Here is a 12,626-nt window from a genome sequence, read left to right on the forward strand (position 1 = left end):
TCGAGAGACTGAACCACGTATCATAATTTTAGAAAAAAAAGTCTGCCTTATCTCTCGCACCATGGCGTCTGGTAAGCGTTCCTCTATCAGACGAAGTTGTAACAATCGGCTCGTAAACCTGTCACTCATTATGAAGCTCTCGAGACGCGTCTAAATATTCCCCGTTCGCCTCACCCCCTGTCTCAATGTTCAATTAAAGGATTGCCGTTAATCGAATCTAAACCGACGTGTCTTGAGCAAGTGCGCGAGCAGATCTTACGTCGAGAGTCAATTAACCTTGGATGCGACACTATGACATCGCGATAAACGCTATGATAGAACAGAACTAGCTCGATATAGTAATCAAAAAAATATTTACCCGTGAAACATGTTCGTTCCGTCTTTACCAATCGTTTCCCGTCCCGCTTCAAACGCAGCGCAATTGAGATCCAGTTTAGATTACGTGATGAGGCACCGCGTTTTCTGAAATTCTTCATGGAAAATTGGTGCTCGTTATGCAATTCGATCTAACAGCGAGTAATTGCGGCCGAATGATGTTGTTTCTTCGGTAACTTCCGGCATCACCCCAGATGATCGTGTACAACGTCTAAATAATAAGCTCGCGTGTCACCGGCAATTTCGCGACGCTTTATCTAAGTCGTAACGTAAACAGTAGTTCGCATATTTTCAACGATCCTTGTCGTTTTCTTTTACTAAAGCAACGCTCGATGACTTTATTATTCAGAACATGCAATGCTTCGACTCATTATTTCACTGTGGTTCGACGAATCATCGGATAAGTTCAACGTTAATCGACATAGACCGGTGATTCTAGAAGACGTTTACAGATAAATCAACGGGGTATCGTACCAAATGAGAAGCTGGAACGGTTCAGTAAGATCGTTGAATGTCGAGCAACGAGAGCAGCCGGAAGAGCAACGTGGTATTTAGGAAAAACGCAAGACTTCCATGCAACTGTGGGTGGGAAGTGAGATTCGGTTACGGCGTCGCGGTCACTCTGACGATTTTCGAGGCAAAACGTTTTTTCATGCTGATACTAGAGATATTCGCCGAATGGCAGATCATTCGATTCGCCGGTGGTCTAAGACCGGTCATTTTCACTTTGATAAACGTCAGCTTGGGTTTACCGACTGCTCTGATAACCGTCCGTAGCATACGCGCGTGAGTATCATCTTCAAAAGTCAATACAATGTGCAAAATGTAACATGAAGATCGAGACGTAATGGTGAAAAGGTATCCCGGTCCTTTTGTTACATCCTGTACAACGTATTTGTTACTGATATAATTTTATCATTTCGTAATTAAACAAACATTACTACGTGCAAGAACTGAATTAAACTAACTGGATTTTTTAATCAGACGAAAGGTGCCTCGTTGCTGCGCGGAAACGAGACGGACGCTGAAATGCTTGCTGATAGTGATCGCGATATGCGCCGTAATGAACGTGGCCACCCTAGTTTCCATAGGGTACTACATAAGCGTGCGGCAGGAAACGTTGATCGACGTTTTCAACAGCTCGATGCACCTGTATATTAGCGCGAGCTCTTATAAGTACGCGATCGACGAGATACAGTTCATCTTTCAGTGCTGCGGCCATTCCTCCTACGCAGATTGGTTCCGGTTTGACTGGCAGGTGAATCCACCATTCGAAAAGGGTAACTCGAAACACAAGTGCGAACCAATGTAGAAAATGTAATAGCGTCTGAGACGTGCTTTCTCCGATCAGGGGGTGGATTACGCCTCGCGTGAGGAAATGTCGGTTCATAACTCGATATCTGACGAGGAGTACAGGGACCGGAGCGTACCGTTCAGCTGTTGCAATCTGCGAACAATGGCACCGTGTGAGCATACCGAGATCCAGGAGAAGGATATGAGAACGATAAACGCGAACGGCTGCGCTGAGATCGTCAGCCCGGTTCTACTGAGAATCGTCATCGTCGCCTACGTAATGACGAGCACTTTAGTGATCATCCAGGTGTTCCTAGCGTTTTTAATTACCAAGGTACGATTGATTCTAATCAAACTCATGTCAGTTACGCGTACAACGGTTTATATCGGTGAATCTGTATAGATCATTCGCAAGCTTCTGTGCGGGACTTGCCGCATGTACCACTTCACTACGTTCGTTGAATCTACCACTGCGTCGGAAGGCACGAGGTAATACAATCGGGTAATAATAAATTGATACGTGAGACCGTGAACGATCGTAAATCAAGCAATAAGCAATTTCAATTAAAAACGAATGTCAATTTGCCGATAAGTGCGGCGCCGCGCATAACTCGTGTTGTAAGATAACAGCGGCATTAAGATGATAGACCACTGTTCGATGCATTTACAGAAACTATGTATCACAATGCTTAAATGATACCAGAAATTTCTATTTAAATCACAGTATCTGATTTGTATCGTAAATGTTTTGCATAAAAATCCGTAGCCTAATGATAAGCGAATTATCGTTTCGGTGTTCAGCTCGGAGTCGGAGAGACGATATACGAGCTCATCCCCCTCAATCTGGCGATCGCGTTGCTTGCCAACGAAGAGGCGCGAGAGACGAAGACGAACAGATAAACGGACGAAGTACGTTTCTACGAAAGACAAAGCCACCCTGAAGGATGACTCGTCCTCGTCGATGGTGTCCTCGCCTAAAGACAAGCGTTCCACACCGTTCTGCGGAATCGCCGCGATGATCAGGCCGAGCGCACACGAACAGCACACGATATCTAGGAAACAACTGTGCGACAGTGGAACGCGTTGAACAAATTTGTTTATTCCGACCGCGTAAATCATTTATCGTGTCAAGGATGATATTGGATTTATCGGGATCTAAAATAAGAATGTGGAGTGCGCTCAGGTTTTTATGAAATCGAGAAGACAGAACAGACGGCAAGCATTCCTGGATAGCCAAGAACAGGTGCTAATGTCCTGAGAGTATCGAGTTTAAAGCTCGAGCATTTGATGATTAGAATAAGTGAAATTTGCACATCGCATTAAGCGCACGTTATGTAAGAAGATACGTGCGGGCAGCGTTGATAGGTATGTCTTGATAACAAACGAAATACTAATTACGATGATTAGAATAAGGAGCAACAGCGAGGGAGAACCGTGCACGTGGTGGGGATCGACGAATCTCGCGTATAGTAATTCAAGATCGTCCACACGGGAGTGCAGTACGACTCAAAGCATCGAGCAAGACGCATTAAAGTCGAGAAGGTTCATAATATTATTATACCTCGCTCGTCTACGAAACGACTCGAAGCAGGTTTGTGTAATTGCATTTCGATTTTATGTACCTAGCATGTAGCATACGTAATTGTAGAACGCGATGAACTATAAAAAACGTTAAATATACTTGGCTTGGATCTTGAGAAATGCTACTATATAAAATCGTGCGATTTTACAAATTCTTCGGCGAGATAAGAATTTGAATACGTAAACACTATCTATCCTTGGTCGACTCACATCTTTTTCACGTTCCGAAGATAAAAAATTTACGAGCAAAGAACTTTCCGTTCTCTAAATTCTGATATACGTTCGAGGTGCTATAATATAATACAATACAAAGCTTATGTATCCTTAGGCAATTAAGATGTATATAAAATTAGAATTATTCGAATAAACGCCTATGAACCGATTAAATCCTTTTTCATACGTACGCGCGGAGGTGCATCAGTCCGTTGAATCATACAGTCGACAAATTTCGGAAACGTTCGTGTCTCCCACTACTAGGAATCGTGAGTTTCCGCCCCACTTCGGTTTCCCTCGGAGTTAACAGACGCGCGTTCAGTTCAGTAGTTCAGTTAGTTTGCGACGTTTGCGAGCGTTGACGGTTTAGTCAAGGAACGTTCGTGATTACGCTGCGGTTTTATTTAAATAACCCGTCGTCCACTTAGTTGATACCATAGCATGTGCCCACCAGTTCACAGCAAAGTGCACGTTTATCTGCCGCACCACCAGCCGCACAATAAACTCGTCTCTTACGGCTACCGTTAGGGCCACACCGCGGTGCATCGTTTCCTTCGAGAAAAACCGGCATTAACCGTCGCAAGTTTAACAGCATTCCACCCCGAGATTTCAGCTTAACGACCGGTCTACATTCGTGTGCAGTGGTAGCATGATTTTTTTTTGGATATTCTAGTGAAAAGTTTGTTCGGGATCGCGTCTGTATCGGGTGGCCGAGTTCCTGCACGTGGTGAGTTGAATAATTGTGCACGCGCGTCGCAACGGGCCACGTATATTTTCCCCGTCTCGTCCCGTCATACGGCCGTGCTATTTGATCGGAACGTGAGCGACACAAAGATCGAGGGAGAAGAGAAAAAAAGGTAGCAGGAGAAGAAAGAGGCACGCGTGAAAAAGAAGCGATCGAGTGAACGGGACAGAGAGATCGGGGACGAGATACGAAATTGCGAGAGCGGCCGAGGAGCGTGCAAGAGATCGAGGGACGAAGAAGGACAGCGATAGAAATCCCATTTCGACGAGTAACCAGCAGCGAGCAAGATGAGCTGTTGCACGAGCGCCCCGATTGTAACCCAGACCTGCGAGACTTTGTTGAGCAAGTGCGAGGTGCCGATCATCGACCTCGCTCACATGGGTGAGTTATCCTTTCCTTATTGTTCACGAAACTAAAACGTGACCCACCGTCGAGCGCGACTGCCTCGTCTCGGGTTTCATGCGGACTGCGTGCAACCGAAAAAAAACTAAGATGTCACGACTCGCTGAATGTCGCAACTCGGGTCATAGGACAACCGAAAGAAATTAACCGTAATGCAAAATTGACGTATGTAGTTCGAAATTAACCCAAGACACGTGGCCACGCTGGTCGGAGAACGCGATATACATAAATCTCTGAGCGATACATATGTACTTTTGCCTAGATACAATTTTAAATGACTAACCGTTTCGCTCGATGCTTCGTGGAAAAGTTCATGGTTACAACGGTCGTCGTTCAATCGACCGTATACGCGCTACCATAAAAAAATCGACTCTGCAACTAGATAGAATAAGTAATGCTAGAAGTAGACTCGTTCATATTCTTTTTTGAGCTCGGAAAACAGGTTTTTTGCTGCGTTAAATGCCAGGAGAAAGAAGAATGAAGAGTATATAAATCGTTGTAACGGTTGATCTCGAGTCTACGTTACCGAACCATATCCTATATATAAATGCGAGTATCTAAATATACGTCGGCCGGATCCAAAATCGTTACCCTTTCGTTTGTGCGTATTTTTAAAACAGTCGTTTTCTCACGTGGAAAACGTGATGTCTCGTATTTACACGTGGGAAACCTGCGACTGAACAAGCTGTACGGAAGAATTTTCGATATACAGAGGGTGACGCTTTTACGGTTGCTTGGCAACGAGGCCAGCCAAGTGGCCAGACAGACAAGCGAACCAGCAACAGCTTCGTCGTGAACAGCCGAAGGCGCCTACCTCGGGTCCGACGATCCGTTGAGGTCAGAGCCCGTCTCACAAAGAAGGGCCCCTCCCTTGGCGCCCTCCACGATTCATACAGGATGTCTCGTAATTCAGTATCTAAGTTTATTTAAGAGCGAACACTGCGAATGCCATTCCTGCTTTATATTTTTCACGCATTCGTACACGTGATGTAATTACGTGGGTCAAAACATGATATCGAGCGTGATATATTTCGCCTATCTGTTTAATTGATTGCAAGTGAAAGTCGACAAAGACGAATATGCTTGACAGTAAATGGATACTAAGACCTTTCCTTATCGACTCTCTGAATCGATTATTATTAATGTTTTGTCAATCACTTTCCCCGTGTATATCGACGTCAAACCCTTTACGCTGGTTCATGCTATACCAGTTCTGTAGCCAATATTGATAAAGCACATTGACGCTTGTGCAACGAACTTCTGTCGTCGAACACAATATTGACGATACTGAACCGGGAGCGATTATCGTGCTCAGTATTTCTAACGCTCGAGAATTTCATTTCTTTCTTTCTACTCGCTTTCCAAAAGCCTCCGAACGAATCGATCTACCCTGTATGCATGCACACGGGATAGTTGCATGGCTCGAACGTTTTGTGTATGCACTTTGCGACCGTAAATTAGTTGGATAATAATTTAAGTGCTCGCTGCGGCGAGCTACATCGAGGATAATGGATTGGCGTACGAACGCGACCGAAAGGATAGCCGCGTTTCAATCAGCGAAACGTTCCTACCGTTTCTTCTTTGTCCGACTCGATTCAGTCCAAGCATTTCCTTCGTCCCTGTCCGTGTCCGCGCGTATAAGTATATTCCGTGTCGAGCGATAGGCCAACGGACTCGAGTATAGTAACGTCGACTAAAAGGAGATACGGTATCGCTTGAGAAGAGCGTTCCTCGATTGGAATCGCGATCACGGAAATAACGTTGCAGCCGCGACGTTAGTCATCGATTATGTAAATAATCGCGAGTGTAGTTAATTGAAATTCCTAAGTGTGACACTTTAGTCACCGGTTCAATCTCTTTGTATCGGAAGGTGTATCGTTCTATACATATAGCTGTACTATTATACATACCTTGGACCGTGACCACTTGTTGAATTTCGCCTTGTTCAAAGAAGCTACGACAGCATGAGAATCCTACCTCGTTCTTATTCCCGTTTGCAAAATAATTCCTTTCCCCTATTGAAGACTGATCGTCCTTGCACATAATTACACGCTGAGTTACTTCGTTCCATTCTCGATTCCCGTTTTCAATTTCACTTTCATCACGCCAGGACAATCGTAACTAATAGCTCACTATTGTTTCCATCGGTAACCATCGTGCAATTTATCGCGATCAATTTCCGAGCTTCTAGGAAACGATTCCTTTGGCAATTTCCTCGCCGCGAATTTATCTCCGTTAATTATATAATCGCGATATTATATGTAGGTTATGTCACACTTTCAGAACGCGTAAATCCTATTTTTAGGTATTGAGGATCTATTATCGTGAACAATTAGACCTACTTTTTACGACTGAGGAAGGTTGCTGCGAACAAAGACTATCAGGAATAGATTCGCGTTATCGCGTTTACCCTTCGGGAGTTCGACCTCGAAGAGATTCCCGCGTTTTCAATGACAATACCTGTTTAGGTGTCCCCTTTTTGATTCCTGTATTTCCATATGTTAAGTTTAGGAACGTACTCACTTTGTCAACAGCCAGGAGGTATATTGCGTCGTTTTCTCGAACGGGTTACGCACTTTTCACGCGAATAAAGAAATATTATCCTATCGTTCTCTTTCGCGCTTCTTCACTCCGTCGCCGATATGGCGGCTTACACGTGCACAGAAGTTTTCTTTTCTCTTTTTTTTTTTTTCCGTTCTTACGAGGTTACACGACACGGAACGATGGCTAAGCGGACGATTACGCGCGAGTCCGAGAATAGACCTTCGGTGCTAGTGAATTTTTCAGGTGAATCATTGATATTAGCTGCATCAGCGAACTCCAGGAAAACTGACATCCCCGCTCAAGTACACCTTTACCCGCTTCGGCGATAATTCTTCGGCAACACTCTGGTTATTTCTGCGACGATATCGTTATTTTTAGAGAGGTTAATCGCGGTCTTATCGTAATTTCATAACCGTGTCGTTAATGTGTGCGATAAAAGGATAGATAATCGCTTCGGGGCCAGGAATAAATTACTACTAATTACTTATACATAATTATATTTATAAGTCCATCGTTGGTAATTATGTCATAAGCAAAGCTGGTGCGCGTTAGATAATTCTCGCATCCTAAACGAGCTTAACGTTTCGATTCGACGATGCGTCGCGACTTTCTGCACCGAAACGAGACCGCCGTTTAATTGTTCCGCGCCAATCATCACGAAAGAATTCGGTCGATAGTGTTTCATGTCCGTAACGGGAAAAACAGCGTGACGCGTGTTTCAAAACGTTTCCAGTCAACCGACTACGTCCTGTTCGTTCAACTCGTGCCATTAACAATGGTAGTTTCAAAATTTCTGAAAACCGATTTATCATAAAAAAAGAGAACAATAGGAACAATGGTCGGCGGTCGAGTTACTCGAGCGAAATTGTTCAAATTGACTAATGTACGATTATCTTTTTCATTGAACGTTGTTTAAATTCTCGTTTCTTACAAGGATTGAATGGAGAGATCATTTGGCATCCGGAGAAAACGCGTAGGCATGCTGTACGTTGCAAAATTCTTGCGCAAGCATCGTACGCGCGACGAGATGACGTTGTCGACTAGGATCGCGTGAATTCTTATCTTGATCGTCGATCGTATCAAATTTTGACACCGAAACGGATGCCGCCTACGCACATGTAAATTATATATATTTCCTGTGACGTAAATCGTCGTGCTTTAAAATTGTAATTGCACTCATGATGGAACTGTGTAAAAATTGGGTCGTCTTTCTGGGTCGAAAGCTCGAAAAAAGTAGTAATTATCGATTACGTTAGGTTCTCACATAAACAAGGTTGATGGGGAGGTAGTCACTGGAAACGTAATGAACGTAATTGTTTCAAACGTAGAAGTGTTAACTGCAACCAGTAAACACTGTCGAATTTTTTATTAATCTTTTAACGAACGAGTGAATTATCAAGATAAACGTTTAACACGTCGCTAAGAGAACATCTAAATAGAATTCTCGTGAAATAAAAATGTAATCTCTCTCTGCGTGCCGCGAACAAGTAGACTTCGGGGATTTTTAGGGAAAATAACAGTTTCTTTCATCATTTAAACATTGCACTTTATTTTCGATATTTTTTGTACACTTCATCTCCTTGTAAATGCATAAAATCCGCAGTCTAGTAGCCGTCTTTTATCCGAACGTTTACAGTGCAAGCGATAACGGACCGTTTGCAAATATTTCAACAAATGTAGGCGAAAGACCGAGTAAAAACTCGGGACGATAAACAAGTCTGCGTTTCGCCTGATTTATAGAGAGACCGTGACTGGTACCGCCGGTCGATTGTCAGAATCTGACGAGTCTTTTCGCAAAACGTGTTTCGCAAGGGGTAGCCTTATCAATCTCGAATTTCGTCAGGTTTTGCGTTTTCAAAGTGCAAAGTATGAGAGATCAATTTCTTTACGATTGGCCTGATGTCGATTGAAAAAAAATGTATTAGTTGCAAACTTAGTAGGAAGATTACGAAGCGATCGAGGATTCATAGAAACATTTAATTATCATGTGAATAGTCAATGAGTTTGAACTTTTAATAAATGTAAATATGTTGGAAATTTGGACATCGTCACAGAGAAAGTTAGATGTCCTAACATCTAAAAGGATGAGGAGATTCCGTAAACAAGACGCTTATAGAACACGTCATACCATGCTGTGCAATAGTTCCTTCATTAAATGAACTTTAAGTCGTATCTGAATGTTTTATGTTTATCGTTGCTCGACCTACCTTGCATGTAATTTTATGAAACACCGTGTAGGTGTAGAAGAAGTAGAAAGTAGAATTGTGATACTTAAAAAACTTTCTCTTGTCACTATTCTGAAAAGACGTAGCTTAATTTTATTTCTTATATAAAATTCATTTATTTCATAGAAAATCTGACAATAACTAACGAGTATGTAAAGTATTAACGGAAAATCTAAGAAATTATGAAACGATGACTCGTTCAATTCCTCTTTGATCGATTATCCAAATGAGCGTCGATTCATCGTCTATAATTAACTGTAAGCCATCCCAGAAAACGGTTGTTCCAAAGAAGTATCGATGCAACTGCTCGCGTCACGTTTCCTCGGTTTACGATTCGTACATACGTATGTGCTTTACGTATTCCTGACAGAAGTTTCATTGGCGTGATACCGTGTCTGACTCGATTGTGAAATTTAGTTTGCAAGAAGAAAATCGTGTCGCAGGCCAGCCGGTCCTACCGCTTATTTGTATGCGGTAGAACATTACCAATGGAACGATGTAGATTGCAATCACTGAATTCACTTTCGGTAAAATCGATACCTGGAAAACGGTCAGGCCTCACAGACCCAAGCCATGGTTTCGAGGGGAAGGACGTCCTTTGGGGCTAATTCGACATTCTTAAGTAATTTGCTCGTTACCATAACACGCAGTTTAGTGACTCCAAGTTCTTTTCCAGGTATCGGTTCGAATAAGCAAAACTGAATTCAGTAAAAATTGGTGAAGGAAATAATGCGAATAAAAATTTAGAAAGACACGAGCGTGTGAAATAAAGGTACGAGAAACTTGGAAGACAATTGCAATTGTTATTGTTATCGTTGAAGGTTCGAAGCGCACGTTATACTTAGTTACGTTTCACACAGTAGTCGCGTGCACCGTTATCGCTTGCCACAATCGCATTTTTATCGTCGTCGTTTCATTGGAATTATTTTGCGTTCGAATCGTCTGCTATCGAGAAACGAGCCTCCAGACACGATCTGGGAATCCCTTGACGTAAATATGAATATTTTATGTCGTGGAGTCAAAATGCGATTTAATCCTATAATGGTTTTCTCAATATAAGAATAATAATATAGTAGTAGATAGAAACGGATGACTACCAATTGTTTTATCGTGTTTCGTTAATTGATGCATTCTACGACGAGCTTTATCGATAGTTCTTGCGCAATTCTGTCGAAACATCCTTGATTGCTTCCGTATTGGTAATCGTCTTTAGTGCGCAGTACTCACATGTCTTCGCAAAAGCGAGTCACCGATTTGACGTCGTCCCGGAAGCGCTTTAACAATCCTATATACATACGTTTTAAATATCATTCTCGCTTTTGGAACTTGGAAACTATCCGTACCAATAATACAATATATCTAAAGATATCAGGATTTTCGATAAGGTGGCCGTCTTACATTCCAGTAGTATCAGTGAAGTATCGAGTTATTAGACATACGAACCACCCGCCTAAAGGCACTGAATTATATCTTTGTCGATCGAGTCTCGAGTTGAAACAGTTTGTAGGGTGCTCGGGAGAAAATTTTCGCCGGTTTCTCCTGGCACCGGCAGCCTCGCAGATACTTTCGCCCAGTGTGCGACGAACGAATACATATAGGCCAGTATTCAGAGTCGTTACTTATATTTAAGATCGCCTTAAGCATTTGCTTAAGTTCCTGTTCTCTGTACAAGACAGGACATATGGGATAGACAGGGATAGGAAATGTTTAAGGATGTATTGGCTATAAAGTCAATCCCAAAAGTTTATGTACCTTAGAAAAACGCATTTCCTATAATTAAAAATAGTCCATTCTTCTTCTAATTTCGATATTTAATGAGTTAAGTATGATTATTTGGCATTTTATTGATGTTGACCAAATCCGACCATTCCAGCGNGTTAATAGTAATAGGAATCTATAACAACAAATTCAACATGCTAGCATTGTTTAAGTATATAGCCCATACATCCTTGAGACGATCTTAAAAATGAGTAATGACTATAACTACCGGTTAAGTCGCTATTTTCGATATCCCGTTTACCATCGAGCAGATAGAGGATGTTTAACAGACGACCCGATCGGGAAAATCCGTTCGTCTTTTAAGAACGTTATAACTGATTCATATCGACACGAAATGCCCGACGTATCGCGAACCTTCTGCCCGAGATACATACATTTTTTTAAGTTTATTTTCTGCCAGCAATAAAGTACGACGTAAGCTGATGACGTTTGCATTCATATTCATGCACACGTGTACGCGTCTACCTTGAGTAGGGAATTTTTAATACGTCAATTCCGTTGAAGAGATCACCGAATTTCCAGCGAATAATAAATATTTTATGGAGCAGTAAAAAAGAAGTGTATTTTCGTTGGGCAAGGAATATTTTTGTTTTCACATTGTTATAAGATAAACAGTTAGGAAATCGATTGAACCAGCAGGATGTCGGTAGTTTGCCATAACGCAATCACGTGAACGATAATAGATTTCCTAGACTCCTCATAAATTATCCTCGCGTCGTCGATAAACTCGACGTCGTCACGAAAGAAGCAGGTAATTTACAGGCGAATCGTTTTTTAACATTTTGTCGAGCACGTGGCTTAGATAGTTGCGTGATTCCTTCGTGACTCTCGAAGGAACCTTCAATACAAAAGGCGTGGAGCAATTAATCCTCCTTTCTATCTCGCTCCACGTGGACGACGGATGACTCAAGTCCTCCACCCATTTGAATTATTAACATCATTTATCGTAATAAACATTATATCGAATAATTCTGTTGATCATTACAATTATGATATGAAATATTGGGACAGCGTATGATGCAAGGGAATTAAGAAATGGAATGTCGTCGGTGGAAAAACTCCAGTGGATGTTTGCGATGGATTTACTGGATGGTCACGCGCGATCATATAAGAAACGGAGGGGAAGGGTTTACGACGTCATGTGACAAAAGACCTTCGCCTTGCGTCGGTTCTAATCTCCACGAGGCCCGTCCGTTGCCTTCCTCGAGGTTCACGTGAATTTCCTTCTCGGTATCGTTAATTAACGAGGGATTACTCACGCTTGCTCTAAGGATTAAGACATCGTGTTTGCAATCGGGAGCTCCCTGTTGCGTTAACGAGCAGATCAAACATGAAACAACGCTTTTGAAGAGTTGTTTAACTATGGAAAGCGAGGTTTCAGGAATTCAACTATTATAAATTTGTTAAGAATGTATTGGCTATACAGTCAATCTCAAAAGTTTATGTACCTTAAAAAAACGCATTTCCTA

General features: G+C 42.2%; 2 protein-coding genes across 2 annotated transcripts in view; both read left to right on the top strand.

Moving 5' to 3' along the window:
- Nucleotides 1–18: 18 nt before the first annotated feature.
- LOC108626711 (peripherin-2) lies at nt 19–4,368 on the top strand. The gene is made up of 6 exons (XM_018027532.2): nt 19–1,161; nt 1,360–1,633; nt 1,727–2,002; nt 2,072–2,157; nt 2,470–3,259; nt 4,136–4,368. Exons 1-5 carry the CDS (start codon nt 887–889, stop codon nt 2,753–2,755), a joined length of 1,197 nt encoding a protein of 398 aa, XP_017883021.1. The 5' UTR covers nt 19–886; the 3' UTR covers nt 2,756–3,259; nt 4,136–4,368.
- The window catches only part of LOC108626797 (UPF0676 protein C1494.01), a 17,616-nt gene continuing 8,766 nt past the window's right edge, over nt 3,777–12,626 (top strand). Inside the window, exon 1 of the mRNA XM_018027678.2 lies at nt 3,777–4,588. Within this exon, the coding sequence (XP_017883167.1) occupies nt 4,495–4,588 (94 nt within the window). The 5' untranslated portion in view covers nt 3,777–4,494. The remainder of the gene's footprint in view (nt 4,589–12,626) is intronic.

Source organism: Ceratina calcarata, unplaced genomic scaffold (genome assembly GCF_001652005.2).
Source record: "Ceratina calcarata isolate Rehan_Ccalc_2016 unplaced genomic scaffold, ASM165200v1 scaffold428.2, whole genome shotgun sequence".
Lineage (NCBI taxonomy): Eukaryota > Metazoa > Arthropoda > Insecta > Hymenoptera > Apidae > Ceratina > Ceratina calcarata.

Coding starts and splice junctions, on each gene's coding strand:
- LOC108626711 (XM_018027532.2), top strand. CDS start 887: ATGTCGAGCAACGAGAGCAGCCGGAAGAGCAACGTGGTATTTAGGAAA. Junction 1,162..1,359: donor ACCGTCCGTAGCATACGCGC/GTGAGTATCATC, acceptor TTTTTTAATCAG/ACGAAAGGTGCCTCGTTGCT. Junction 1,634..1,726: donor GGTTCCGGTTTGACTGGCAG/GTGAATCCACCA, acceptor TTCTCCGATCAG/GGGGTGGATTACGCCTCGCG.